The sequence below is a fragment of the Equus asinus genome, chromosome 8 (assembly GCF_041296235.1).
Source record: "Equus asinus isolate D_3611 breed Donkey chromosome 8, EquAss-T2T_v2, whole genome shotgun sequence".
Lineage (NCBI taxonomy): Eukaryota > Metazoa > Chordata > Mammalia > Perissodactyla > Equidae > Equus > Equus asinus.
The window spans coordinates 78,905,513-78,932,471 of record NC_091797.1 but is presented as its reverse complement, the minus strand read 5'-3'; the positions used below and the strand labels follow the sequence as shown (position 1 = coordinate 78,932,471).

General features: G+C 41.8%; 1 protein-coding gene across 9 annotated transcripts in view; it reads left to right on the top strand.

Moving 5' to 3' along the window:
- Positions 1-3,647: 3,647 nt before the first annotated feature.
- HECTD4 (HECT domain E3 ubiquitin protein ligase 4) overlaps positions 3,648-26,959 on the top strand; it is a 186,251-nt gene continuing 162,939 nt past the window's right edge. For 5 of the 9 annotated variants that reach the window (XM_070516100.1, XM_070516096.1, XM_070516097.1 and 2 more), the window contains exon 1: positions 3,759-4,114. In XM_070516100.1, coding sequence (XP_070372201.1) covers positions 3,902-4,114 — 213 coding nt within the window. In that variant the 5' untranslated portion in view covers positions 3,759-3,901. Of the gene's footprint in view, positions 4,115-23,951; positions 24,091-26,959 lie in introns of those variants that run through there. The other 4 variants (XM_070516101.1, XM_044775849.2, XM_070516099.1 and 1 more) reach the window with 2 other exon arrangements.

The window sequence follows — 26,959 nt, the reverse complement described above, 5'->3', positions numbered from 1 at the left end:
GGCCAGTGAACATCACGTCAGCAGCTGGGGCAGCAGGGAGATGGTCTCCATCAACAAGCTTGCCTCCTCTTGGGGAGATGCTTCCCAGGGGTAATTGAGGGCCAACCTACTAGGAGCTATTCTTGCTTTCTCATGCTTCCAACTTAGGGTTGCTCATCCAACATCTTCTCTTGCTCCTTTTCCCATCCTGATCCCCCATTCCTGAATGGAAGAGTGGAAAGAACAATTCCATAGCAAAGAAGTCATAAACCATAAGCCTTTCCTTTCTATGATTCTATGAATGGGTGTTTCCTGTGTGCATGGTGTGTGTGTGTGTGTATGTGTGTTGTCTTGACTAAATTTGGATTCTCTGCCTCCAGGCTTCCAGCACAGAGTTCTTTTGACCAGGGACTTTCTTTGTCTTGCTGATCTGTTCTAGAAATTCCCTGTAAATGGCTTTTTCCAGAGGGGGTTCTATAAATATTAATTCATCAGCTGCCTCGTCATGGTACAGTGGCAGCCGTGCAGTCCTATGACTAATTAACTACTGTTGCTAAAATATTAAATAACTATTCATTATGCAGCCTAAAGACTTTAAGCCCTGGATATGTGCTGTTTTCATTAATTTGAGTGAAGGACAATAGTTCCTGGGCATCTTGATTCTTGATCTGGAAATATAAACAGCAAGAGCAGGAGAATTTTTCTCTGAGCTGTACAAGATGGTTTTTTAGATTTCAAAACCTGAACATTTAAAAATTGTGATGTTGTCATTAGGCCTGGAAGTTGTGAGCAAAAGGAATGAAGGAATGTCTTTATAGCCAAAACAAGGAAGCTGGGATGGTAGAGTCAGACAGACCTGGGTTCAGATCTGAGCTTTGTAATGTTTACTAGCTGTGAGACATGGAGCGAAGCATCTGACAGCCTTGGTTTCCCAGCTAAAGTAGGGGTAATACTATATCTCTCAGAGTGTTGTCGTGAGGACTTACAAAATGGCCATTCTATCACATTTGCCTGTTTTATTGTATTCTTGGCACTGATCTGCTCTGAACTGCTGGATTTATTGTTGTTTGCTTCTTGCCTGTCTCCCTCACTAGGCTGTGAGTTCCTTGAGAGAAGACTTTTCTGCCTTGCTCATCCGGGTAACCCCACACCAAAAACAGTGTTTGTCATGTGGCAGCAATCAAGAAATATTTGTTGAATGAATAAGAGAAGACTAGCCATGTCCCTGTGGACTACTTTGTAAGTATGTTAGACTAGCTGTCCAGCTCTTTGAGAGCGGGGAGTCAATTTTTCATACATTATTTCAGGGATTCAGATATATTGTATCTCCATTCTATTTACCTCCCAGGATTTGACACCTACTAGGGGCTTAACAAATACTTGTGAAATAAATATCATGAAAATGAAATTAACAGGCTTTGTAAGGAGCATGAGATTGTTGTAACAGTGCAATGTACATGAATTATTTATTTGGGAGACAGGCAGTGCAGGATGGAGCCAGCTACAGGTTCAAATCATGGTTCTGTCAATTCCTAGGCAGGTGCCAGTCACTCAATTCTGAATCTCAGTTCCTTGTAAAATGGGGCTATTACTGAATACTCTGAAGGGTGTTATGATAGATAAATGAATGTTTGTACCTGACTCCTAAGCGCTCAATAGCTTTTATTTTTTAAATTTTTTTGCTTTCTTCAAAAGTAACGCACGCTCTAGGAAGAAAACTGGGAAAACATTCCAAAGCACAAACCACAAATCCCCCAGTCCCCGGTAAATGCGCTGCTGAGATTCACCCAAATGTTAGCACACACCATACCTTCCGCGTCTTTTATTTTATGCTTATAGTCATACATGCATGTAATTTAAAAAATTCAATCATACTGTAAACACAATTTCAAAATTTTCTTACTATTTTAGCTTGATTTTTTCCATGTAGTAATAGAGCATGAACACTCACTTGTATTAACATTCTTCATAAACATTACTCTGAAAGGCTTCATAATGTTCCATCTTATGGATGTACTATATTATGGTTAACTAATCTCATGCTGTTGAACATTTAGACTGATTATCACTTTTTCTCTTATAAACAGTACAGAGCTGCACATCCCAGGCCCAGTATATACATCTCGACTATGGGTCTGATTATTTCCTTTGGACATTTTCCTCAAAGTTGAATTGCTGGATCAAAGGGTGTATGCACCTTAATGTTCTTCTGCTTTATTTATTCATTTATTCTTTATTAAAACTGTATTTTTTAGAGCAGTTTTAGGTTCGCAGCAAAACTGAATGGAAGGTACAGAGATTTCCTGTGTACTTCCTGCCCCCCCCACACAGAGCCTCCCACGTTTTCAACATCCCCCACCAGAGTGATACATTTGTTACAGTTGATGAGCCTACACTGACACATCATTATCACCCAAAGTCCATAGTTTACATTACCTTCACTCTTGGTGGGGTACGTTCTATGGTTGCGGACAAATGTATAATGGCTTGTATCCATGATTACCGTATCGTACAGAGCATTTTCATTCCCTAAAAATCCTCTGTGCGCTGCCTGTTCATTGCCCTCTCCATCCAACTCCTGGCAACTACTGATCTTTTCCTTGTCTCCATAGTTTTGCCTTTTCGGAATGTCACGTAATTGGAATTATACAGTATGTAGCCTTTTCAGACAGGCTACTTTCACTGAGTAATGTGCCTTTTAGGTTCCTCCACGCCTTTTCATGGCTTGATAGCTCATTTGTTTTTAGTACTGAATAATATTCCACTGTCTGGATGTACCACAGTTTATCCATTCACCTACTGAAGGACATCTTGGTTACTTCCAAGTTTTGGCAATCATAAATAAAGCTGCTATTAACATCCGTGTGCAGGTTTTGTGAGGACATATGTTTTCAACTCTTTTGGGTAAACACCAAAGCGTCCTTTATTTTTTTTAAGGTGAGAAGCGATACAAAGATAATCTCACCTCAACTATTCCAGACCAGTCCCGCTCCGTGCGGCAACTAACATTAACAATTTGAAATGTATTCTCTCACACGTTTTTCTCTACACATATAGTTCTTTCCTTTCTCGTTTTTATAAAAATGAGATGGCGTGCATCTTTTTAAGGTGTATGTCAATCATTGTTGAATATTTATGGAATATAACAATAGTTTTAACTCCCACTCAGGGAGCGCTGATTAAGTGCCACACAGTGGGCACCAAGCACTGTGTCAGGTGCTTCATTTGCACCGGGTTTTGACTTTTTAGTAAATACGAAGCACCTACTGTGCGGTTCTACCAAGCGCTTATGAACAGGTGTGCAGCGCCTACTCTGCACCACATTTTTGCGTCTATCCTATTGAAACGTGAAAGCAGAGAGTGAACCTCCACGCGCTGCCCAGGGATGGGGGCTCTGGCCCGAGCGAGGAGTGCACACCTGAGTGGGGGGAGGAGGGGAGGCGGTGGCTTCTTCTTCAGGTGCACTGCAGACCCACGGCGCCCCGGGACTGCTAGGGGAAGAACGGGCGAGGGAGGTCAGTCTGAGGGCAAGATGGAGGGAACCGCGGCGAGGAGATCCCGCAGACTCGGGTACCCAGGGCCGCAGGGTGGGGGGCGGGGCCAGGCGGGGGCGGGGCCTGTATTGTCCGCTCCGCGGGGCATGCCGGGAGCCCCGCCCCCAACATGGCGTCTCACTGACAGTTGGCTGCGGAGCGGCAGAGGCGGATCCTGCTCCTCAGGGCGGCGGCGGCGGCGGCGGGGTCGGGGTCTCCGGGGCCGGGGGTTGAGGAGATGGCGACTCGGACCGCCTAGGGCGGAGCTGCACGGGCGCGGCGGCGAGCGGGGTGCTGCGGCGGGCGCTGCCATGGACTGGTGATCGCGGCGGCCCCTGCTCGCGTCTCCCTGGCCGGCGCGCTCCTCCCGCAGCCCCTCAGCCGGGGCCATGGGCTCGTCGGCGGCCGCGGCGGCCGCGGCGGCGGCGGCGGCCGCGGACTCGGCGCAGTGGCTCTCGGTGAAGGAGGAGACCATCTTCCTGCACGACGGGCTGATCCGGGTCACCGACCTGGCCGAGCTGCCCAGCGAGATCCTCGGGGCCCCGGAGGCCGCCGACACCGACTTGGAGGTGAGCGAGGCTGGCCCCGGCCTCCGCCGTCCGGTGAGCGCCCCCGCCCTGCGGCCCCGCCGCCTCCCCCCCGCCCCCGAGGCCGGGCCGCCCGCAGGTGTGTGGGCGCGGGCGTGCAGGTGGGGAGCCGCGGCCGCAGGGCTGCCGCCCGCCCGCCCGCCTCGGGGCCTCGCCGCCGGGGATTTCATCTGCGGTTTCGTTTTGAACGTTCAGATACCAGCGTTTTATTAGACTCTGCCCCGGCACGGCCTCCGCGCCCCGGGGGAGCCGCCGCCGCCTGCCCTCCCTCCCCTCCCCTTCTCCCGGACCCCCGCGCTCGCTCCGGGGCACACCCAGGTTGCTTAGCTTTGGGGACATTTTCATTTCAACGCTGCACATCCCCCCCTCCCCCACCTCCCTTTTCCTTCCTCAGTTCTGTGAGGGGTTTTCTTTTTTATTTGTTTCTTTTTTTCGGAGGAGGGTAGTGGCAGCTGCCGGTCCGCCATGGGCAACCCAGCAACTTCTCTGTGTCGTGCCTGGGGGGGGGGGGGGAGCGACACGGGCCTTTGTCAGGGAAGCGGGCGGTGTGGACAGCGAGGGGGATGCTACAGCGGCCCTCCGTGCGCGCTCCGCCAAGGGTCACGGGCACTTTAGGCCGCGAGGCCTGTCTGTGAGCTCGAGGGTCACGCAGAAGCCCAGGCTTAGGAGCCGTGGCAGGTGCAAGAGCAATAATCCCAGCCGTGGTGTTGCCGGGGTTGGGGACAGAAGGAGACCAAATCAGCTTGGTTGATGGGAACTTTCCACCGACTTCACTTGGTTTCGTGTTTGCCCAGAGGTGGGAGTCCTGGCAGGATCGTTTCGTCGAGGCCAGCCCGTGCTGGCACTGCTCCCCTTCCACCTGGGGAGATGACATTTTGATGTGTAGGTAGCATGAGGTGTCATGAAATTCTTATTGTCGCAAGGAGGACTCTCTAGGGTAGGGCGCAGAGACGACGGCCTGTCTTCTGGCAATAAACGGAATGCGAGGAATCTTTTGTGTTTTGCGGTTTTGCATGCAGTTTGGCTTTTCAGCGCAAGAACATTTATAGAAATGGATTAGAACCCATTACTGTGTGTTTCTGGAAACGGCAGATCGGATCAGTTTGGCCGAGACGTTTGGACGTGCTTGAGATGCGAATACGTTCCACTGTGTTTTTGTGTCTGGTTTTGAGGTTGAGGTTGTAGCATTCCCATTGTGAACTCTTAATTGACTTATTTTACAGTCTAGGCACCAGAAAAAGGAAGATACAAGTTGGTAGGGAATTCCTAACATGGAATCATAGTGTTATTATGTCTCACTTGGGCCTATTCTATAAAAAGCAAGGTGTGTCTGAGTGTCTTATCTGCTTGAAAACTCAAGGGATTTTATGCTGTGATGGTAGAACCTTTTGATTTAATTGGCTCTGGTGTATGTGAAATGTGGGAAATGGATGCTCTTTGTTCCTTGGAGACTAAGTTCACAGATCCGAAAATTTTATATATGCAATTTATTTACTTTTAGGATTAAAAAATGTAGGAGTAGTTAAAAATACTTGAGCTATTAAGTTGGCTTTCCTGAGATGTTTACTGTATAAATATATTGAGTATTTGTCAGGTGTTTACACAGGAGAATGATTTTAAAAGAAAGAACCTCTGGCCTGGTAGATTTAAAAAACTCTTTTAAAAAAATTTATCATCTGACCTCTCAGAAACCAATATGTGTGGGAGTGATAAACATTTATGACTGGCAGTAGGAAGAAGTTTTTTCATTTCTTCCCGTAGTTATACAGGCTACATAGTATCAAGAGAAGTGGATAGCTAAGAATGTTTTTTTGGCTATTAGATTTGTGTTTGTGTGGGTGTATTCACATTTAATTATTTAATAATAATAATATTGATTAGATGTATCCTGTGTGTCAGGCATCATCTTATTAAATTCTCAAAAGGATCCTAGTGGCTAAATATTGTTACCCGTTGTAACCATTGTAAATATTGCACCTGTTGTACAGATGAGGCAAGTAAAGTGCAGAGCAGGTGTTGGACTTGTTCAAGATCACACATAGTTAGAGAAGAGAGGCTGGAGGCTAACCCAGGTCTGTTGATCTGAAACACATCTGCTCATCTTAATATTCTACTGCTTGCATGCTTGTATGATACTCAGATTTGTAATTATTTTAGATTTAATAGCTAGCTAAAGATAGGGTAATAAACTGTATTTCCTTTCTAGTAATGGTACTCTTTTTTAAAGATTGGCACCTGAGCTAACCTCTCTTGCCAATCTTTTTTTCTTTTTTTTAAAGATTTTATTTTTTTCCTTTTTCTTCCCAAAGCTCCCCGGTAAGTAGTTGTATATTCTGTGTTGTGGGTCCTTCTAGTTGTGGCACATGGGACGCTGCCTCAGCGTGGTTTGATGAGCAGTGCCATGTCAGCGCCCAGGATTCAAACCAACGAGACACTGGGCCGCTTGCAGTGGAGCGCGCAAACTTAACCACTCGGCCATGGGGCCAGCCCCCCAATCTTTTAATTTTAATTCTTCTCCCTAAAGTCCCCCGTACATAGTTGTATATTCTAGTTGTGAGAGCCTCTGGTTGTGCTATGTGGGATGCTGCCTCAACATGGCCTGATGAGCCGTCCCATGTCTGCGCCCAGGATCCAAACCGGCGAAACCCTGGGCCGCCAAAGGGGAGCACACGAACTTACCACTCGGCCTCGCGGCCCGGGCCCTGTAATGTACTCTTTTTCATGTTTGAGGAAGTTTAGAGGTTCATCAACTTTTTTTTTTTTGAGGAGGATTAGCCCTGAGCTAACTGCTGCTAATCCTTTTTTTTTTTTTGCTGAGGAAGACCACCCTGAGCTAACATCTGTGCCCATCTTCCTCTACTTTATATGTGGGATGCCTACCACAGCATGGCATGCCAAGCGGTGCCATGTCCACAACGGGATCCGAACCAGTGAACCCTGGGCCAGCAAAGTGGAACGTGTGAACTTAACCGCTGTGCCACCAGACCAGCCCCAAGGTTCATCAACTTTTTAAAAATTAACTTTTGAAATGCTGCCACCCCTATGAAGTACACTCTTCCAAGCCTCTCCCTTTCGGTGGACCTCTGGGTGAACAATGGCCATTTTTTTGCACGGTTTTATAGTTACATAGAACCTTTCAGTTAACAATTTTGGATTGTAAGAGGTGAGACTCAAACTAAGCTGACTAACTTATGAGTGGCAACCTCGATGGGTGAGACTGCATTAGCTGTGATAGAGTCTCAGAATTTTAGAGGAAGAAGGGCCCTTGTTTGAGAGAGAAGTTATCTGAGATCAGTAGAGGTTATGGTGTGGTAGCATGGCTGGTTGTGGCAGGGTACATGACTAGACCCTGGCTTTCCTACCTTTGAATTCCAGTGTTCTTTTGCTTCCGTAAGTGCTGGTCACAGTTAAATGTCAGTCAGAAAAAAGAAGCCATCCTAAGAAGCAGATCAACATCAACGTAGCATTTTAATTTAAGCAAGAGCAGAGCATTTGAATTAAAAATTTTCTTCCCAGTGAATTCTAAACAGAAGAGTTTTTTGTTTCGTTTTTTAAATCAATAAATAGTGTTTAACAGATTCATTTAACAAGTATTTGTGGAATTCACAAGTGAGCTGGGCCCACTGTCCTGGGTGTTGGGGGCATAGCAAGGGATAAAATAAAATCCTTGTCCTTAAAGGCTTTTATTTTAGTGAGAAGATACAGACAGTAACAAATAAATATATGGTGTGTATATCTATCTATCTATCTATCTATCTATCTATCTATCTATCTATATACAGTCAAACGATGGGTGCTGTGGAGAAGAGTATAGCTGCATAGTGGGTGGAGAGTAATGGTGGGGAAGGACTCTGTTTTACATAGGGTGGGCAGGAAAGGAAAGCCCAGGATGGCATTTGAGCAGAGACCTGAGGAAGTGAGAGAGTGTACCATATGGCTACTGGGGAAAGCACATCCCAGACAGAGGACAGCAAGAGCCAAGTCCCTGAGAGGGAAGCATCCTTAGCATCCTTAGTCTGGGGCTCTGAGCCCAGCGAGCAGAGGGAGAGAGGAGAGTGATAGGAGATGAGGGCAGGGGCTGCAGATCAAGTAGGGCCTTGTAGATAAGGACTTTGAATCTTCTCTGCATGAATTAAAAATGCAGAGGGAGGCTTTTTCTTGGCCTTTAATATAGCTCTCTATATTTATTTTAATTTTATATTGTTGACAGAAAGCAAAAGTTTGTAGGAAATTATTTTTTAGTGTTGAAATAAATATAAATTTAAGAGAAATTTTTAAAAAGCTCGAAAGTGAGAACATTTATTGAATTTTGCATTATATTTCATAGAACATTGGTCTTTTTAACCTGTTATTTTATTTTATTTTTTTGCTGAGAAACACTTGCCCTGAGCTAACATCTGTTGCCAGTCTCCCTCTTTTTGTATGTGAGCCATGGCCACAGCTTGGTCACTGACAGATGAGTGATGTAGGTCTGCGCCCGGGAATCGAACCTGGGCTGCCAAAGTAGGGTGTGCCGAACTTAACTACTAGGCCATGGGGGCTGGCCTAGTCTTTTAAAAATAAGGGCACTTTACAAGAAAAAAAGCAATAGCTTATTTGTGGAACTTCTAAAAAGTTTCTGCTTCATATCTCATTTTTCTTTACAAACTCCAGGTGGGGACAGGCCTTGTACATATGGATGTTGACAGAGAAGCTAATTGACTCGCCCAAGGTTGCCAAGATATTTTTTATCCCACTGTTTAGATTAATTTTGAATCCAAGCATTTTGGTTAGTGTTTCTCATTTTTCATTGTGTTTGTTTATAAGGACCCCCCCCATTCAAAGAGTTGAACATGAACGTTTATGGCAGCTTTATTTGTGATTGCCAAAAACTGGAGACAAATGAAATGTCCATCAACAGATGAATGGATAAACAAGTGTGGTATGTCCACCCAACGGAATACTACTCAGCAATAAATAGAAATGAGCTGTTGATACTGACAACATGGATTTATGCTGAGTGGAAGAACCCAGTCAAACAGGAGTACCTACTATAAGATTCCGTTTATAGGCAATTCTAGAAACTCAAACTAATGTGTAGTCACAGAGAGCAGATCAGTGGTTGCTTGGGGTTGGAGGCGGGCAGGAAGGGATGGGAGAAGGGATTACAAAGGAGCGTGAGAAAACTTTTGGGGTAATGGATATGTTCCCCATTTTGATTGTGGTGATGGTTTCATATTGTATGTATACATATGTCAAAACTCATCAAATTGTACACTTTAAATATATGCAGTTTCTTGCATGCCAGTTATACCTCAGTAAAACCCCATGCAGGCCAAGAATGCTTTACTGATATCATTTAGGAAGTGAAAAAAGGCTCAGCAGGGTTGCTTTTTTTTTTTTGGCTGAGAAAGATTCACCCTGAACTATCATCTGTGCCAGTCTTCCTCCATTTTGTATGTGGGATGCTGCCACAGCATGGCTGCTAATGAGTGGAGTAGGTCTGCGCCCAGGCCACCAAAGTGGATCACGCCGAACTTAACTGCTAGGCCATGGGGCCGGCCCTGTTTGTTTTTTGCCTTGTAAGGGAGGGAGCATTTGAGTATGGAGCTGATCAACTGAAATAGTGAAGGCTTTGAATACTTATGATACACTCAGGTGAAATCTTTGAGATGACATTTACGTTTACAAATATTGATCTATTCTCCCAGGAGGCTACTACCAGCCTCTTTATCCTTTGGTCAAAATTCTTTGGAAGGTATTTATGTACTTTTATAGAATTGCAAATTTAAATTTAGAAGAGTTAATAAATGAATAAACTTCCTTTGTTTACCAGTAGAATGAATTACCGTGTAATCATTGAGCACTGGAATAAGAGTCACTGAATCCCGGCGCAGTGTTCTGTGAGCTTGGGCAAAGGGCTCAAAAGCCCTTAGGCTCGGCAGGCTAACTGTAAAGTTAGAATGAAGTACTTGAGGACTGTGGGAGGCTGTATTGCCTAGAGGTTAAAGTCAACTTCAGTCAGACTGGGATTCAAATTCTAACTGTGCCTCTTACTAGCCGTGTGACTTAAGGCAAGTTCCATACCTTTAGTAATCCCTGTTTTTTCCTACTGCGACTTCTTTGTCCTCATTGTCACCACCTCTACTACCACTATGACAACAGTGTCAGCATATTACATGCCAGGCTCTGTGCTAAGCACTTCCCACCCGTTCTCTCATTTCTTCCTCACAAAAACCTTATGAGATTGGTACTATTGTTATTTTTATTTTACAAATGAGGAAACTGTGGCCCAGAAATGAAGTAACTTGACAAAGGTCATACAGGTAGTAGCGAAGCTGAGGCTAAAGTAGATCTGTCTGACTCCAGCCCGGGGCCCAGGCTCTAGAACCGCTGTTAGACTGTCTTATCATCTGAGGAGGGGGATGAGGATAGTTAATGGAAGGACCAGGTAAGGATGGATGTGATTCTGTACTGACAGTGTGTGAACTCTCTTCACAAGGTGCTGTGTTGCTGAACAGTTATTGTATGCATATTGAGTCAGCTGCCCATTGTAGATGAAAGCAAAACTATCCCATCAACAGATTTTTTTTTTTCTAGTAGTGGGTAGTGGAGATAGCTTTTGTGTGTGTGATCCGTCTGGAATTTTCTTCCTTCCCAATTTGCAATATGGCTAAGCAGATGAGATTATAGTTTTCATTTCAGTTTTCCTCCAATTGTATGCCCAAGGTCTTGCTAAATAAATCACTTTTGATTATTATCTGTCTTTCTGGCTTCCATATTGCCTGTCACAGAATACTCCCTGTTGTCCAGGGCTACTGGATGGATTGTCAGGCACCTGTTCTTTCCTAAGTCATAAGGTACCTGTGGTGATAATTATGAAAGGACTGTCAGTTCCTGAAAGTGCCCCATGCTTTCTCTTCCCCTCCCTTTTTATTTTTGAGGAAGGTTAGCCCTGAGCTTTTTGCTGAGGAAGGCTGGCCCTGAGCTAACATCCGTGCCCGTCTTCCTCTACTTTATATGTGGGACGCCGACCACAGCATGGCTTGCCAAGCAGTGCCATGTCCGCACCCGGGATCCGAACTGGCGAACCCCGGCCGCCGAAGCGGAATGTGCGCACTTAACCCCTGCGCCACCGCGCCGGCCGCCTCCCTTCCCTTCTTTCCATTTTGTTTTACAGTGGTGATTGTGGATGAACACCGGGAATGTAGACTGCTTTGCAAGATGTTCAGTCAATAGTCGTAGACAAATGTAAATAGCTGCAGGTGATCAACCATGGGACAAATGTATAGTTACTTCAAAAGGAGAGAAGACTGTAGAAATTGTGTAACTGTTACTTTGATCCTGCATTATTGACACAGCTTATGTACCTATTAAATTTTCTTAAACTAATACATGAATACATTCTTATGACAAAATGAAATAACAGATGAAAATGAAGTTCCTTTTGACTACCATCCCTAATCTTGATCTCCATCTGCTCCCCACCCCAGTTAAATTAGTGATAAACTTTTTTATATATTCTTCAAGTCTATTGTGGTTTTTCTTGTGAGGAATGTTGGCCTTGAGCTAATATCTGTTGCCAGTCTTCCTCTTTTTTGCTTGAGGAAGATTGTTGCTGAGCTAACATCTGTGCTGATCTTCCTCTATTTTACGTGGGATGCCACCACAGCATGGCTTGATGAGTGGTGCTGGGTCCACACCTGGGAACCTGCTAACCTCGTGCCACTAAAGCAGAGCCTGCAAACTTAACCACTGTGCCACTGGGCTGGCCCCACTTCCAGACCATTTTTGAATATGCATGTTTATGTGTACGTATATATATAACACTTATTTTTTTTTACATAAAAGATGTGATGCTAGACATATCTTTCTGTAACTTTTTTTTTTTTTTAAAGATTTTATTTTTCCTTTTTCTCCCAAAGCCCCCTGGTACATAGTTGTGTATTTTTAGTTGTGGGTCCTTCTAGTTGTGGCATGTGGGATGCCGCCTTAGCATGGCGTGATGAGCAGTGCCACATCCATGCCCAGGATTCGAACCCACGAATCCCTGGGTTGCCGAAGTAGAGTGTGCGAACTTAACCACTCGGCCAAGGGGCCGGCCCCAGTAACTTTTTTTTTTTTTTTTTAAAGATTTTATTTTTTCCTTTTTCTCCCCAAAGCCCCCCGGTACATAGTTGTGTATTCTTCGTTGTGGGTTCTTTAGTTGTGGCATGTGGGACGCTGCCTCAGCGTGGTCTGATGAGCAGTGCCATGTCCGCGCCCAGGATTCGAACTAACGAAACACTTAACCACTCGGCCACGGGGCCAGCCCCCCCGGTAACTTGTTTTTTAAAAAAACCTCAATGATATGTTTTGACCTTTCTAAGTTTCAATATATTGATCTACTGCGTGTTTTTTTTCCTTTTTAAAGATTGACACCTGAGCTAACATCTGGTGCCAACCTTTTTTTTTCTTCTTTTTCTTCCCAAAGCCCCCCGGTAGGTAGTTGTGTAGTCTAGTTGTAGGTCATTGTGGTTGTGCACTGTGGGACACCGCCTCAGCATGGGTTGATGAGGGGTACTATGTCTGCACCCAGGATCCCAACCGGCAAAACCCTGGGCCGCCAAAACGAAGCGAGCAAACTCAACCACTCGGCCACGGGGCCGGCCCCTACTGCATTTTTTTAAAGTGCTGTACAAGACTCCAAAAGTGCCATAGTTTGTTTAGCCATCCTCCTGTTGATGAGTGTCTTAGTTTCCTGTTGCTATGCTAACAGATTATCACAAATCTAGTTGTTTAAAACAACACAGATTTGCTTTTATGTTTCTGGACATCAGAAGTCTGAAATGAGTTGCTCAGGGTAAAGTCAGGTGTTGGCAGATCTGGTTCCTTCTGGAGGCTCTAGAGGAGAATCCTCTCCCTTGCCTTTTCCTCTGCTTCTGGTGGCCACATGTATTCCTTGGCTTGTGGCTCCTTCCTCCATCTTTAAAGTGCACTTCCCTAGTCTTTGCTCTGTCATCACATCATCTTCTTTGACTCCTCCCGCATCCTTTTATAGGGACCCTTGTGGTTTCATTTAGAGCCCACCCAGATAATCCAGGGTAATCTCTCCATCTCAAGATCCTTAATTTAATCACACCTGCAAAGTCTCTTTTGCCGTCTAAGGTCAGATTCACAGGTTCCAGGGCCTGGGACGTGGACTTGTTGGGGGGCCATTATTCAGCCTACCACAATGGGTATTTTGGTTGTTTGCAGCTTTTCACTATTAAAAACAGTCCTTCATGACTCATGTGCACATGTGGGACTATTTCTCTAGAGTAGTTCTTGAGAAGTAGAATCACTGGGCCATAGCTGACCATTTTAAATTTTAATAGATACTGCCAAATTGCTCCCCAAAGTGACTATACCAATTCATACTCCCCAGTAACAGTGTTTGATATGACCTTTTTTTCTCACACCCTTATGGAGACCCTTTTAGAACTCATGGATTTGCTTAAATTCATCATTTGCTTAAGCCAGTGGCTTTTGCTCCAAAAGATGAGTCCAGTAGATGTAACTGAGTACCTGGATGGACATGCCTGCCGAACCATAGGCAGCCAAAAGAAGCCAGAATTTTCTGTTAGTGCTGCCTAGCTGTTATCACTTCATTTCCGAGGACCTTTCTTGTGGCCTAGATCTCCTTTGCCTCCTGGCAGATACTCATTTTGGTCAGTAATCCGGTTAATACAGACTCTGTCCACATATAGACAGGAGAGAGCGACAGCTTCTTATTCTGATGGTCTGGGGATGCTGCCCGCTCTGGGGAAGACATGCAAACCCCTGAAGTGTATTCAGAGAGCAGGGCAGTTCTTAGGCAGACTGTTTGGACTCAAGAGAGTCTTAAAAGTCTTCTATCTTACATGCCAATATGGGGAATAATTCTACATTTTTTTTGACCTATATGAAAAATAACAGATATTAAGTTGATTGTATTTTTATGCAATGCAAAGCATTTTTTTTTTTTTTTGCTGAGGAAGATTAGCCCTGAGCTAACATCTGTGCCAGTCTTCCTCCACTTTATATGTGCATTGCCACCACAGCATGGCTGACGAGTGGTGTAGGTCCACGCCTGGGATCTGAACCCATGAACCTGGGCCGCTGAAGCAGGGTGCGCCAAACTCAACCACTGTGCAGTGGGGCTGACCCCAAAACTTTTTTGATTATAAAGAAGTAATACATGGATGTTGTAGAAAATAGAGAAAAGACCTGAAAGTGTGGGGGAGAAGAGAAAGATCCTTTGATTGCGCCATCCAGAAGTAGCCATATTAATTAATGTTTTACTATTTCCTTTAATTCATATTTTTATGTATGATATATATAATAATAATAATAAATATTATTAGGAGACCAAAAGATTTTTAGCATTTGGAGTGTTATTTTTATTTATTTATTTATTTTTTTGAGGAAGATTAGCCCTGAGCTAACATCTGCTGCCAGTCCTCCTCTTTTTGCTGAGGAAACCTAGCCCTGAGCTAACATCCGTGCCCATCTTCCTCTACTTTCTATGTGGGACCTACCACATAGAAAGCCTACCACAGCATGGCTTTTGCCAAGTGGTGCCATGTCCGCACCCCAGATCCGAACTGGCAAACCCCGGACCCTCGAAGCAGAACGTGTGGACTTAACTGCTGTGCCCCCGGGCTGTCCCCATGGAGTATTATTTTTTAAATAAAGTTTGGTAAATTATGAATTTGTAATAATTATTAAAGTGTGTTTCTGCAACCTGTTACTATTGACAGTTTATAACTGAAAAGAATTCTTACAGTGTTATATGATTCCTCTCCCAATAATGGTGAATATTTGTGTGGAGCTTTGAATTGATAAAGTGCTATTAAGTACAGTTGTAGAGTAATTAAAGTTCCATGATGGGATGCTTTGAAGTGGACACACTTGAATCCCTAGTGTTTCTACCGAGAGGTGCAGTTGGCTGAATTACTAGGTCATAGCACAGTGTGTAGCAATTTTAGATTAACAATAAGGAGATGCATAATTTGCAAACTATTTTATGCAAATTGTAGGGTTAGTAATGCTGATAACTACAGATGCGTCATTCAAGTAGTGGTTTTATACCAACAAAATGCTAACATTCAGCTTGTATTTGTAATGGATCTTTCCGTGTTTACTGTATTTGCTTTGTGCGCTGTGGTTTGCTTTACTGATTTCAAATGAACAAAGTCTAATATAATAGATGTAGCTATTTACGGGACAGAACTGAAAATCTGGACCTCCTGTCTCTATTGATATGTTTGCTTTTCTTAGTCTTGACGTAAAATAATTAAGAATGTTGAAGGAGAATCTGTGTCAACATATTTTCATCAAAACAGCGGTACATAAGAGAAGAATTATCTTCTTTCTTTCTTGATACTGATTTCTTCCTGATCATCCAGATGTGGTGTAGCTGAAAGACAGCTAACTACTGGTTTGTTTAAACAAGAAAGGAGCAGAATGGGTGGAAAGGTAAAAATACATTTGGGGAACTTTGGAGGAAACATTTTTTGGAATAAAAGCTTCCTTTCCCTCAGGGGTTCTGAACTTGAATAGAGTTCAGGGATCCATGGGATCCATGGATAGAATTCAGGGGTCTGTGAACTTGGATGGGAAAAATGATATCATAATTTACTCCTACCTTTAGCTGCAATTCAGCCTTTTCTTGGATTATGAATGTAGTGAACAAACCCTAGTAGCATTGGCAGTACCTGTGACTTTGTAAGCAGTAGAAATCACAGCTATTTTTATGTCATATTACGGTTGTTGAGCATATCTTGAAGTGTTGTTTACGCTCACCGTCACGTAGACGTTTTGGTAAGTGTTAGATCTTGTTGTTCAATGTGCTGATAATGAAGCTCCTCTACTCATTTTGCAAGTTGGTTTTTTAAAGTATTTTGGTAACTGTTTTTTGTATACTGTAATTGGCTTCTTATAAGCCCATTTATTTTATTTTATGCATTTAAAAATGTTATCTGAGAAGGGTCAACAGGCGTCAGCAAACTGCAAAGGGTTCAGTGCCCCTGAGACAGACTCTGTGAGCATCTCTCCTTTTCAGCTGACGTTTGCTGAAGACCAGCATAGTTTGCAGTTGTCTGAAATAAAAGTGACCACATTTTGGAAACTTCTTAATATTTTCTGTGGTGGAAAATGTTATCCTCCTACAAATTTTTCCATTGCCTACTGGCTGCAAGCCCTTAGTTAGAAATAATCTTCTTGGGTGATCTGGTTTTTGCCCGTTTGCCAAACATGGTATCGTTAACAAGGAAGCTTTTAAAAATTATTATTATTATTTTTTTGCTGAGGAACATTGGCCCTGAGCTAACATCTGTGCCAGTCTTCCTCCATTTTTCAGTATGTCGGCTGCCAGCACAGCATGGCTGTCAACAGAGCAGTATAGGTCTGTACCCAGGAACTGAACCCAGGCTGCAGAAGCAGAGCACACTGAACTTAACCACTAGGCCACTGGGGCTGGCGCCTAGCTTTTTTTTTAAGAAAATAAAATATCTGCTAAAAAGTGACAAGCAATTCTTTTGAAATAGAACAGTTTTTTTGTTCACCACATATTTTGGATTGTTTCCCCGTGTCTGGGAGAATATTGCTCAACTGAAGCTACTTGAATAAAAATTCATTAACATACTTTATATCGGTATCTTATATTGCAATAATGAATCATTTTAAACAGGTGACCTCAAGCACTAACTTCCCAGGAGAAACATCATCACCTTTTTTTTTTTTTTTTTTTGGGTGAGGAAGATTGGCCCTGAGCTAACATCTGTGCTGATCCTCCTCTATTTTATATGTGGAATGCTGCCTCAGAATGGCTTGATGAGTGGTATATAGGTCTGTGCCCAGGATCTGAACCTGCGAACCCCAGGCTGCCAAAGCGGTGTGTGAACTTAACCACTACGCCACTGGACTGGCCCCAGAGAAACATTATTTTTAAAGTCTGAAGTTCATTTTGCTTTCATCTTCTCTATAGAGTACAATTATATGCTTTGGTTTCTTTTATTGTTCAAATTGTTATTTTACATTTGTATTGTCAAAGTTTAGCAGTTTTACTTAAATAGCCTCTAGAACTGTGCTGTCCAGTCAGTAGCTACTGCCCACGTGTGGCTGGTCGGGATTGAAATGTGCTAAAAGTGTAAGATACACATCAGATTTTGAAGACTTCATGCAGAAAAAACATGTAAAATGTCTCACTAATAGTAGCTAAATTGATTAGATGTTGAAATGATAATATTTTGTATGTAATGGGTTAACTAAGATATGTTATTTAAATTAAAAAATACTAACATTAATTTCCTCTGTTTCCTTTTACCTTTTTAAATGTGGCTACTGGAAAGTGTTAAATTCCATATGTATTTCTATTGGACAGAGTTTCTCTGTACCGAGGTCAGCACACTATGGCCCTCATGGTCATATCCAGCTGTCTGTTTTTGTAAATAAAGTTTTATTGGAACATAACCAGCCCATTCATTTACATATTGTCTGCCATCATGCTACAACACAGAGTTGAATAGAGGACTATGGCCAGCAAGCCTTCCAGGGGCTTTCAAACGTACTGTTTTCATCGTATCCTTTCAGTGGCTCTGTGAGGCAGTAGAGGAGATGTTATTTTAGGAAAAAAGGCTTAGAGAAGCAAAGTGATTTGTCCAAGGTCATATAGTTAGTTAATCCTAAGATTAGGACTCTAGTTTAGTTCTTCTGAGTGTTTTCCCACTGTTCCTCTGCTTTAGGTAGCAGAGGATAACCTGTTATCTCTGAGACAGCAGTTAATGGCAGCTATTTTAAATAAGATCTTTATAGCCCAGCCTACACAAGGCTGTCAGAGTAATCATCCTAAAGCACAGTTATATTACTTCCTTGCCCAGACCTTCAGTGGCTTCCCATTTCCTGCAAAATAAACTCCTAATTCAAGGTAGTTATGATTTGGCTCCATTCTACCTTTCCTTTTTTTTTTTTTTGAGGAAGATTAGCCCGGAGCTAACATCTGCTGCCAATCCTCCTCTTTCTGCTGAGGAAGACTGGCCCTGAGCTAACATCCGTGCCCATCTTCCTCTACTTTCTATGTGGGACGCCTACCACAGCATGGCATGCCAAATGGTGCCATGTCTGCACCCAGGACCGAACCGGTGAACCCCTGGCCGCTGAAGCGGAACATGTGCATTTAACCCCTGCGCCACCTGGCTGGCCCCCATTCTACCTTTCCAGTCTTATCTCATTACTCTCCCCTTGCCCCCCACTCATTTTCTGCATTCTGTCCCACAGTCTTGGCTCATGGGGTTCTGTTGCCCTGAGGAACCCCACGTCCACTTTGGGAACCCTATTTGTCCTTCAAGGTGCAGATCAAATGCCATTTCTCCATAAAATTTTCATGGTTCCGACAGTTAGAAACAGTCACCCTCGTTTCTGTATTTCCATAGCACTGCCTTAAATATATTAAAGTTATTTATTTGTATGTTTGATCTCCCTTACTATATTAGAAGCTTTTGGAGGGCAGCCCCTTCATATTGTACATGATTGAGTACCTACTAATATAGTAGGGGGTAGAACATTGGAAGCTGATTGAACTGAATGTCAAAAGGGGCATTTAAAATGTGTGAAGAGTGTGATTTAATGAATAATATTGTGAGTTGAGAACACAGGGGAGGAAAAATTCATTAATAGAGAATAAGATAAGAATAGGCAGTTAGTTCAGGTGAGACTTTAGGAATTTTAGTTGCAGTTTTACTTTCCATTTTAGATAAGAGAGAACACATCCCAACAGTTGTAATGAATGTTGCTATTGCTGGAATGTGGATAAGCAATATAGGCTTAAGACTTTTGATTTCGTGTGGAGCATAATGAATTTTGCATAGAGAATAATGACTCCCTGAGAGATTTCTGAAGACAGCTAGATTAGAGGAAGTTAATTGAAAATACCTGGTTTGATCATTATTCTAAAAATCTTAATGAATTTGAATAAATTTTTGTTTAACTTAGTTCTTTGATTAAGTAGTAAACTTGAGCACAATTCTATTTATTTTGAACATGTCTGTGTAGAGATTATTTTTTTCAGGGTTTTCAGTGAACTATGACCATTTACCAGCTTTTATTGAGTGGCAGTACCCTGAGGACTGGAACTGTCACAAAAGTCATATTATAGAATTTAGCCTGGTCTAATTACTGATTAGCATAATAAGGCTATTAATCATAATTTATTTAAAATATTGCAAAATCCTTAAAATTTAAAAAATTAAAATGTTCGAATGTTAGAAAATTTGCAAGGTGTAGAAAAACTATAAAGAAGAAAATAAAATCCTTCATATTACCGCCACCTAGAGAGATAAGTTCATATTTTCATATGTTTCCCTCCAGACATTTTTCTATACATGTACGCTTACGCACAGACATATTTTAAGAAATCAGGATGATTACATGTATATTTTGTGTTTTTCCCTTTTCACTTATCATTGACATTATTTGGGGGAGCATTTCTCCAAAACATTCAGTATTGTTGAGAATATAGTTTTTAATACCTGCATACATATTAATTCCTGCGTGATATTTCTTTGTATGGATGTTCAGTGATGTGTTTACCCAATCGACTATTGTTAGATATTTAGTCAATCCTGTTGAAAAGTTTTAAAAATTAGAGAAATAGTTTTTATAAATAATGAGATTCTTCTCTTTAAGTGTGCTGGAACACACACATGTGACCATTTAGGTTTATTTACTGTAAGTCAGATGAGAGGCTTCAGAATATGCTCAAACTGTGTAAATGCATAAGATTGTTTCATTGTTCAGTTTTATATGCATAATTAAGTCCACATCTCTGATCATGTAATAGAATACCTAAATTATATGTGTAGTCTGTTGCTTCGTGAGGTGCTTTATTTAATCAGAAATTTTAGGAAAGCAACACATGGTTCAAGGTTCCAGAGGTTCAAAGAAGAATTCAGGGAGAAGTCTCCTTCCTAGCCTCCTTCCCCTGCAGCAGCCGGTGTTACTAGCTGGTCGGCGCCCTGCAGGAGTATTCAGTGCACAAGTCGATGCATGGCAGACTCCTCTCGGACCTTGGCTGCTGCTATGCCCCCTTCTGCTGCCCTCCACTCCACTCTAGCCCCCCAGGCCTCCTGGTGTTCATCACAGGTCAGGCTGGCAGGTCCCTAAGCCCCGCCTCCTCAGGACCTTTGCTCTTCCCTCTGGATGAAGTGAGCTCCCATAAGGCAGCAGTCCACGCACGTGATAGAGGTGGTATTTTGTGCATATTGAAGTATGAAATACTTAGGAAGTTAACGTATTAGAAAACAAAAACAGCGTATTACTCAGAGAGGTTTTACTCTGTTAGCCAACCAGTGGGAGAGCTTTGAAACTAAAACAATGGATCTTTTCAAACAGATACGTATAGTTATACGCATAGCACAGTTCCAGAGGGTACAGATGGATACTTCACATACTGTGGCAGAGGAGACAGAGGACTTTTTTTCCAAAGGTTCTCTGGTTGCAAGACTGTGTGGTAGTTCTACAAAATGGGGGACATACAGTGTTAACTAGAATTAGAACACTTCTCCCAAATTTTGATCCTACAGATTCATTTTTCTCTAAATAGTTCTATTTGGTGCTAAAATGTCACCCTTCTTGCTTCCGGAGTTAAACAGGCACTCACATGGTAAACAAATATGTAACTTACACAACATTGGTTTTTAAATGTGTATAAAGTTATATTGTATGGCTCTTTCTTCGCCTGTTGTTTTTAGAATGCATGTTAATATGTGGGGCTATATGGAATATCATAGCCTCTGGGATTGAAGGAAGATAGTATACTGAGTCAGTGACAAATATTTATTTATTTATTTGAGGAAGATTAGCTCTGACCTAATATCCACTGCCAGTCCTCCTCTTTTTGCTGAGGAAGAGTGGCCCTGAGCTAACATCTTTGCCCGTCTTCCTCTATTTTATGTGTGGGACGCTGTCACAGCATGGCTTGATAAATGGTGCCATGTCCGCACCCAGGATCCGAACCAGCGAACCCCAGACCACCAAAGCAGAGTGTGTGGACTTAATCAATCACCACACCACCGGGGTGGCTCGTCAGTGACAAATAACTAACCTGGAGCTTCAAAACGCAGGAGTCTTCAGGGGGTGTGCAGATACAGAGAGCGAGCCTAGTGGTTGAGCCCATAGGCCTTGGCATTGACATAGCTAGCCAGCTTTTAGCCCAGCTCTGCCTCCTAGCAGAACTTCTATTCCTTGGTTATAAAATGCCCTCTTTCGAGGGTAAATGAGAAGACTAAGTGAGATAAATTGGATTAAGCGCCCACAATAGCAGCTTGCATATGGCATATAATGAAAATATGTGTGGGGAAAACTTTGATATTGAAACATTATTCATTTCAAGTGTTGGATCCTTGAAGTTTTTGATGGCATGTTGTGTTCTAAAATCATGTATTGTCATGGATGAATAGATATTTTCCCTCAAGTTCTTTAAAACTTAGAGAACTAAGATCCTTGTCTTTATTCATATAGTTGAATAATAGTACTGTGTCTTGATCTTGTCTTCAACAAGAGTAATATTTTTGGTTATTTTTGCTAGAGATATATAGGAACAAGTATGATTTATTTCTGCCAACTGAATTTAAAAGACTTTTTTAAAAAGGGGTATCTTAATTACACATTTTATATGTTTTCTCTTATATATTCTAATATTTTCCCTTCTCCATAGGCTTAACCTATCATTTTTTTTTCTGTGTTGGGGATATAAGGTCAAAGTATTTAGTTCTTGAGAGTTGCCCCTCCGGAGAACTTTATTCATGGGATGATGGATGCTTTAAACAGAAAATCTTTTGGGAAGTCCTTGATGATGAAAAATTTGTGGATGGTAAAAATAATATTTTGCTATTTTTATGTTTTAAACCTATACTAGATACTTCCTAGAGTATGGAGGAAAAGAATCATTTCTTGTCCATGTGATTTGGTTCAAAGCAAAGCCATCACTATTCTGCCCATCAAGAAGAACCCATTGTCATACCTGTGTACATTTCTTCCTCTTAGTTCTCTCTGGGTTTTGCAGCAGCTCTTCTCAAACTTTATATGCATACCAACCATCTTGGGATCTTGCTAAAATGTAGAGTCTGATTCAGTGGCTCCAGGGTGGGACCTGAGATTCTGAGTTTCTAACCAGCTCCTAGGTAATGCCAATGCTACTGGTCCAGGGACCACACTTTGAGTACCAGTTCTTACACTACATAATCTATAGCAGGTGTTTGAGTAGTAAGCTTCCTTCTTACCACATGGGCAGTGACACAAATGATTTCTTTTTAGCAAATGTAGTTTTGGATCTCTGTCTCTTTTCTTATAGCTTTATGAGTTTTTCTGGCATTATTTATGACTGAGAAATTGATACCTCTAAATTTTTTTTTTTACAGATTTAATTTTTTTCCTTTTTCTCCCCAAAGCCCCCCAGTACATAGTTGTATATTCTTAGTTGTGGGTCCTTCTAGCTGTGGCATGTGGGACACCGCCTTAGCGTGGCCTGATGAGTGGTACCATGTCTGCGCCCAGGATTCGAACCAACGAAACACTGGGCTGCCTGCAGCGGAGCGTGTGAACTTAACCACTCAGCCACCGGGCCAGCCCCCACCTCTAAATTTTTTTTACGCATGTTTTGAATGAATCTTTTTGGTATCATCAATAATAATTCAAAGTGTTAGTTTGAGCTTCTTTTCTCTGGTCATGAGTTGGTCATTTTTCCTATGGTCACGGACAGACGTGCACGTATGTTTCTACCCCTTCATTAATATTCTGTCATTGGGATCACATTATATATGTGGTTTGTACCTTATACTAAACACTTTGTTATAAAGATGTTTTTAATATCAATATGTAAAATTTACATAATGCTTTTTAATAGATTATATATAATTTATTTTATGGATGAATCATATTTTGTTTAACCAATCACATTATTTTATTTCTCTAAAAATAACCATGTGAGATAGATGCTACAGGAATTATCCTTTAGAGATGAGAATACTGAGGCATTTGCAATTAGTAAAATACACTGTAATAGGTATTTATTGAGCTCCTGCTGGAAGCCTAGAATTGTATTAATGCCATGAATACCATACATGAGCTTTTTTTTTTCAAAGATTTTATTTTTCCTTGTTCTCCCCTGAGCCTCCCGGTACGTAATTGCATATTTTTAGTTGGGGTCCGTCTGGTTGTGCTATGTGGGAATCCACCTCAGCTTGGCTTGTCCGCGCCCAGGATCCGAACTGGCAAAACCCTGGGCTGCCAAAGCGGAGTGCACGAACTTAATCACTCGGCCACAGGGCCAGCCCTGAGCCTTTTTGAAGTAACAGAAAAGTAGTATAATAAGGATTGTGAAATAGTGGACCTAGGAATCTTTTTCGAATGCTATTTAATGTTTAATCTTTTTGATAGAAGTCTTATTTTTTTATGTATGACTCTTCTTTGCTAAACTATGTTCTTAAGGATATTTTAACCTTTTCTTCATGTCTTAGATTTAATTAGTACTCTGTCTGATTTTCAGAGACTGATTTGTAAGACCTGCATCCCCACCCTGAAGGCTCTCTAATAAATGCTGTTGTAGTTGGTGTGTCTTCCCTCTCACTTGGCGACGTCTCATAGTTGTCAGTGTCTGCCTCCCAGTTAAGTTCTTATTCTTTTTTCTCTGAGCTTCTTTTCCCCTCTTCTTACTGCCTTTCCTCTTTTAGTTACTCTGTTGCTGTGTCATTAGGCATGAGGATTTTACTTACCAGTCACATCACATCTTCACATTCAGAATCGTAGAATTTGTGGGACTGCAAAAGGTCTTGAGATCATTTGATCTCTTTTTTTTTTTTCAGAAGACACCAAATTCCTTTAGCCTTTTGTGGTCACTACTAAGAACTTGGAGGCTTTTAAAATTACTTAGGAAAACTAAATCGATTGCATGTGGAGCAGTGCTGCTCTAAATGTGGTCCACATGCCATGAGCTGCCTGTTACCTGTCGTGACAAGGTAAGTACAGAAATTGAGAGTAAGCATTTAGAAACTTGGGAACAGTTGCTAGATTAATTTTATATCTGTTGAAGATAATAGTAAAACTTGGGACTTGTATTTTGTGTCTTTTTTCACTTTATTTTGTAGTAATTTTTTTATTGTATTTTACTAAAGTTTTATTCTCCAATGGATCGGAAAAAAGCTGGTCCTTCTCTACAGGTGGTTTGAGAAGCACTGATACAGGATATCTAACACGGTGTTTGGTACGTAGTAGGCTCTCAAAAACCAATAGCTTGCTTGTGTCTTAAAAGTTTGGATTTACTTTAGGTGTCAATGGTAGATATCTGAGTAGCAGAGAAGTGAAACGTTATTTTATAGAAATGAGGTGATTCAAACTGGCACTGCTGGTTTTCAGATACATATACCTGTTTTTTCCTTTTTAAACTTAGCCTGTGCTTTGAAGAGAGATGTACACGCAGTGGAAATGGCATACATATTTGCACTGATCCTTGGAGATACTTTGTAACGTTTAATGTGCTACTATGCCCTCAGTTCAGCAAGGTTTAAGGAACTTAAACTTTTGGGTAGCTAGCCATATCCATAAATATTTGGATATATCGTAGCAGTATTTGTGTTAGCTTCTTGGATAAGAGAAGGAAGAGATCTAGTGAGAAGCACTGGGTCTTTTGTCAGTTTTCTCATGTCATTCAGGTTTTGGAAAGTGCGTAGTTTTAATATTATTTGGTGTTCCCATTTTGATGAAATTTAGTGCCTCATGTGGTGGCCCTTATAGTTTTAACAATCCTTGGCTAGTCTTTAGAATTACAGTGGTGGTGTCTTGATTTTTTAATTGAATCAAATTGTAGTTGAACTTATATATGACACAATAAATATAGACTATTAAAGGCTATTAGCTTACCATGGTTTACAGGTTTAAGGGGCATATTTTTCATACTACTCAAGATCATGAAATTGCCGCTCCCTATTTAAGGATAAAGAAAGGTCAGTGACTAAGCCAAGTGACTCTCCTCAAATGTCACTCCTTTAAAAATTCTGTTTACAGTCTAAGAATCCTTAGAAATGAGATCCCTTTGATTTATTAGATTTCTTTTTGGCAAATTAAAAAATTATTTGGGGAGCTGGCCCTGTGGCTGAGTGGTTAAGTTCGCGCACTCCGTTGCAGGCGGCCCAGTGTTTCGTTGGTTCGAATCCTAGGCGCGGACATGGCACTGCTTATCAAACCACGCTGAGGCGGCGTCCCGCATGCCACAACTAGCAGGACCCACAATGAAGAATATACAACTATGTACTGGGGGGCTTTGGGGAGAAAAAGGAAAAAAATAAAATCTTTAAAAAAAATTATTTGGATGTTAAGAAACCTGAAAAGATTACTTTTTGCTTGGTAATACCATCCACCTCTATGTGATACCGTATACATAATGTAATAGGATAAATCTTTTTTTTTTTTTTTAGGAAGATTAGCCCTGAGCTAACATCTCCCAATCCTCCTCTTTTTTGCTGAGGAAGACTGGCCCTGAGCTAACATCCATGCCCATCTTCCTCTACTTTATAGGTGGGACGCCCACCACAGCATGGCATGCCAAGCCGTGCCATGCCCGCACCTGGGATCCGAACCGGTGAACCCCGGGGTCACTGAAGTGAAACATGCGCTCTTAACTGCTGTGCCACTGGGCCGACCCCTGGGATAAATCTTTATCCGCATAATGAAGTGGAATGACATTTTGTTATTGTTTTAATCCCATTTGGAGCATCCTTAATCTTATGCTTATTTAAATATAGAATAAATATTTGATCTGTAGGGAAGCATTCCTCTTTGTTTTGAGCCTCATTTTTGTTTGTACAAGGCTCAAGTTCTTAATATCCGTGATGTTTGAAACTGAACTAGGATTTGGAATAACCCGTATATACCATGGTTGAGAGTAGTTTCAAAGTGATGACTCAAAATAATTTGAAGTATTGCTTCCTGGTTTTAATAGGAGCATTTGAATAACACACCCAGGTTTTCACCTCTTTCTGTCTCTCTTTGGAGCCAAGCTGAAGAACTTCAGAAAAAAGAACCACTGTTATTAATCCTGTCAAGTGCATATTACATTTTGGCAAATGCTGGCTGATGAGATTAAAATTACCCTTCACATTTTAAAAGTTATATTTTTGTAATATCATTAGCAAGCAGGTGGATCCTAGGAGGACAGGAAATGAACATTCCTTTAGCCTAACTTTTCAAAGTCAAAGTTTAGGATTTATTTTGGGATTTTGCTTTGACACATGAAAGGATCTGGTCGTAGTTTCTTAAAATAACTCAGTTTATCTCTGTTCCGCAGTCATTCTTGAAACCCAAGGAAGGGCCACATTTTGGAAAATATGAAAGACAAATAAGAAACTGAAACTCTTTTAATGGTATAATACGTTTTTCTATGAGAGAGATAATAAACACTAAATAGTCTGTAGCTGGGTTAATAATTTCAGAGCCTTTTCTCTCAGGTATCATGTTTAGAGTTTAGGGAAATAGTACAGGTTTGCTGAAATATCCATTAGCCTAGAAAGGTACCTAGTTAGAATCCGTCACCTGTTCTTAAGTCGCCCCTTGGCTGTAATGAAGCCATGTTCTGGTCCTTGGAACTGCAGAGCTGTCAAGATAACATGGCTGGAGAAGTCAGCATAGTTTTAACCTAGTAATGTGGCTACTAGTCAGGAGACTGTCCAGACAGGTTCTTAGTCTTATGAAATCTTTCTGCTTGTTTCCATAGAATTGTCATTCTGGGGTAAAGCAAGGACTTCATCCTTGTCATGGATGTTTGCTAACATGGAAATATGGATACTTCCAGACTTTTGGTGACCGTCTTGTAGGAATTCTGAAGTTTTCTTC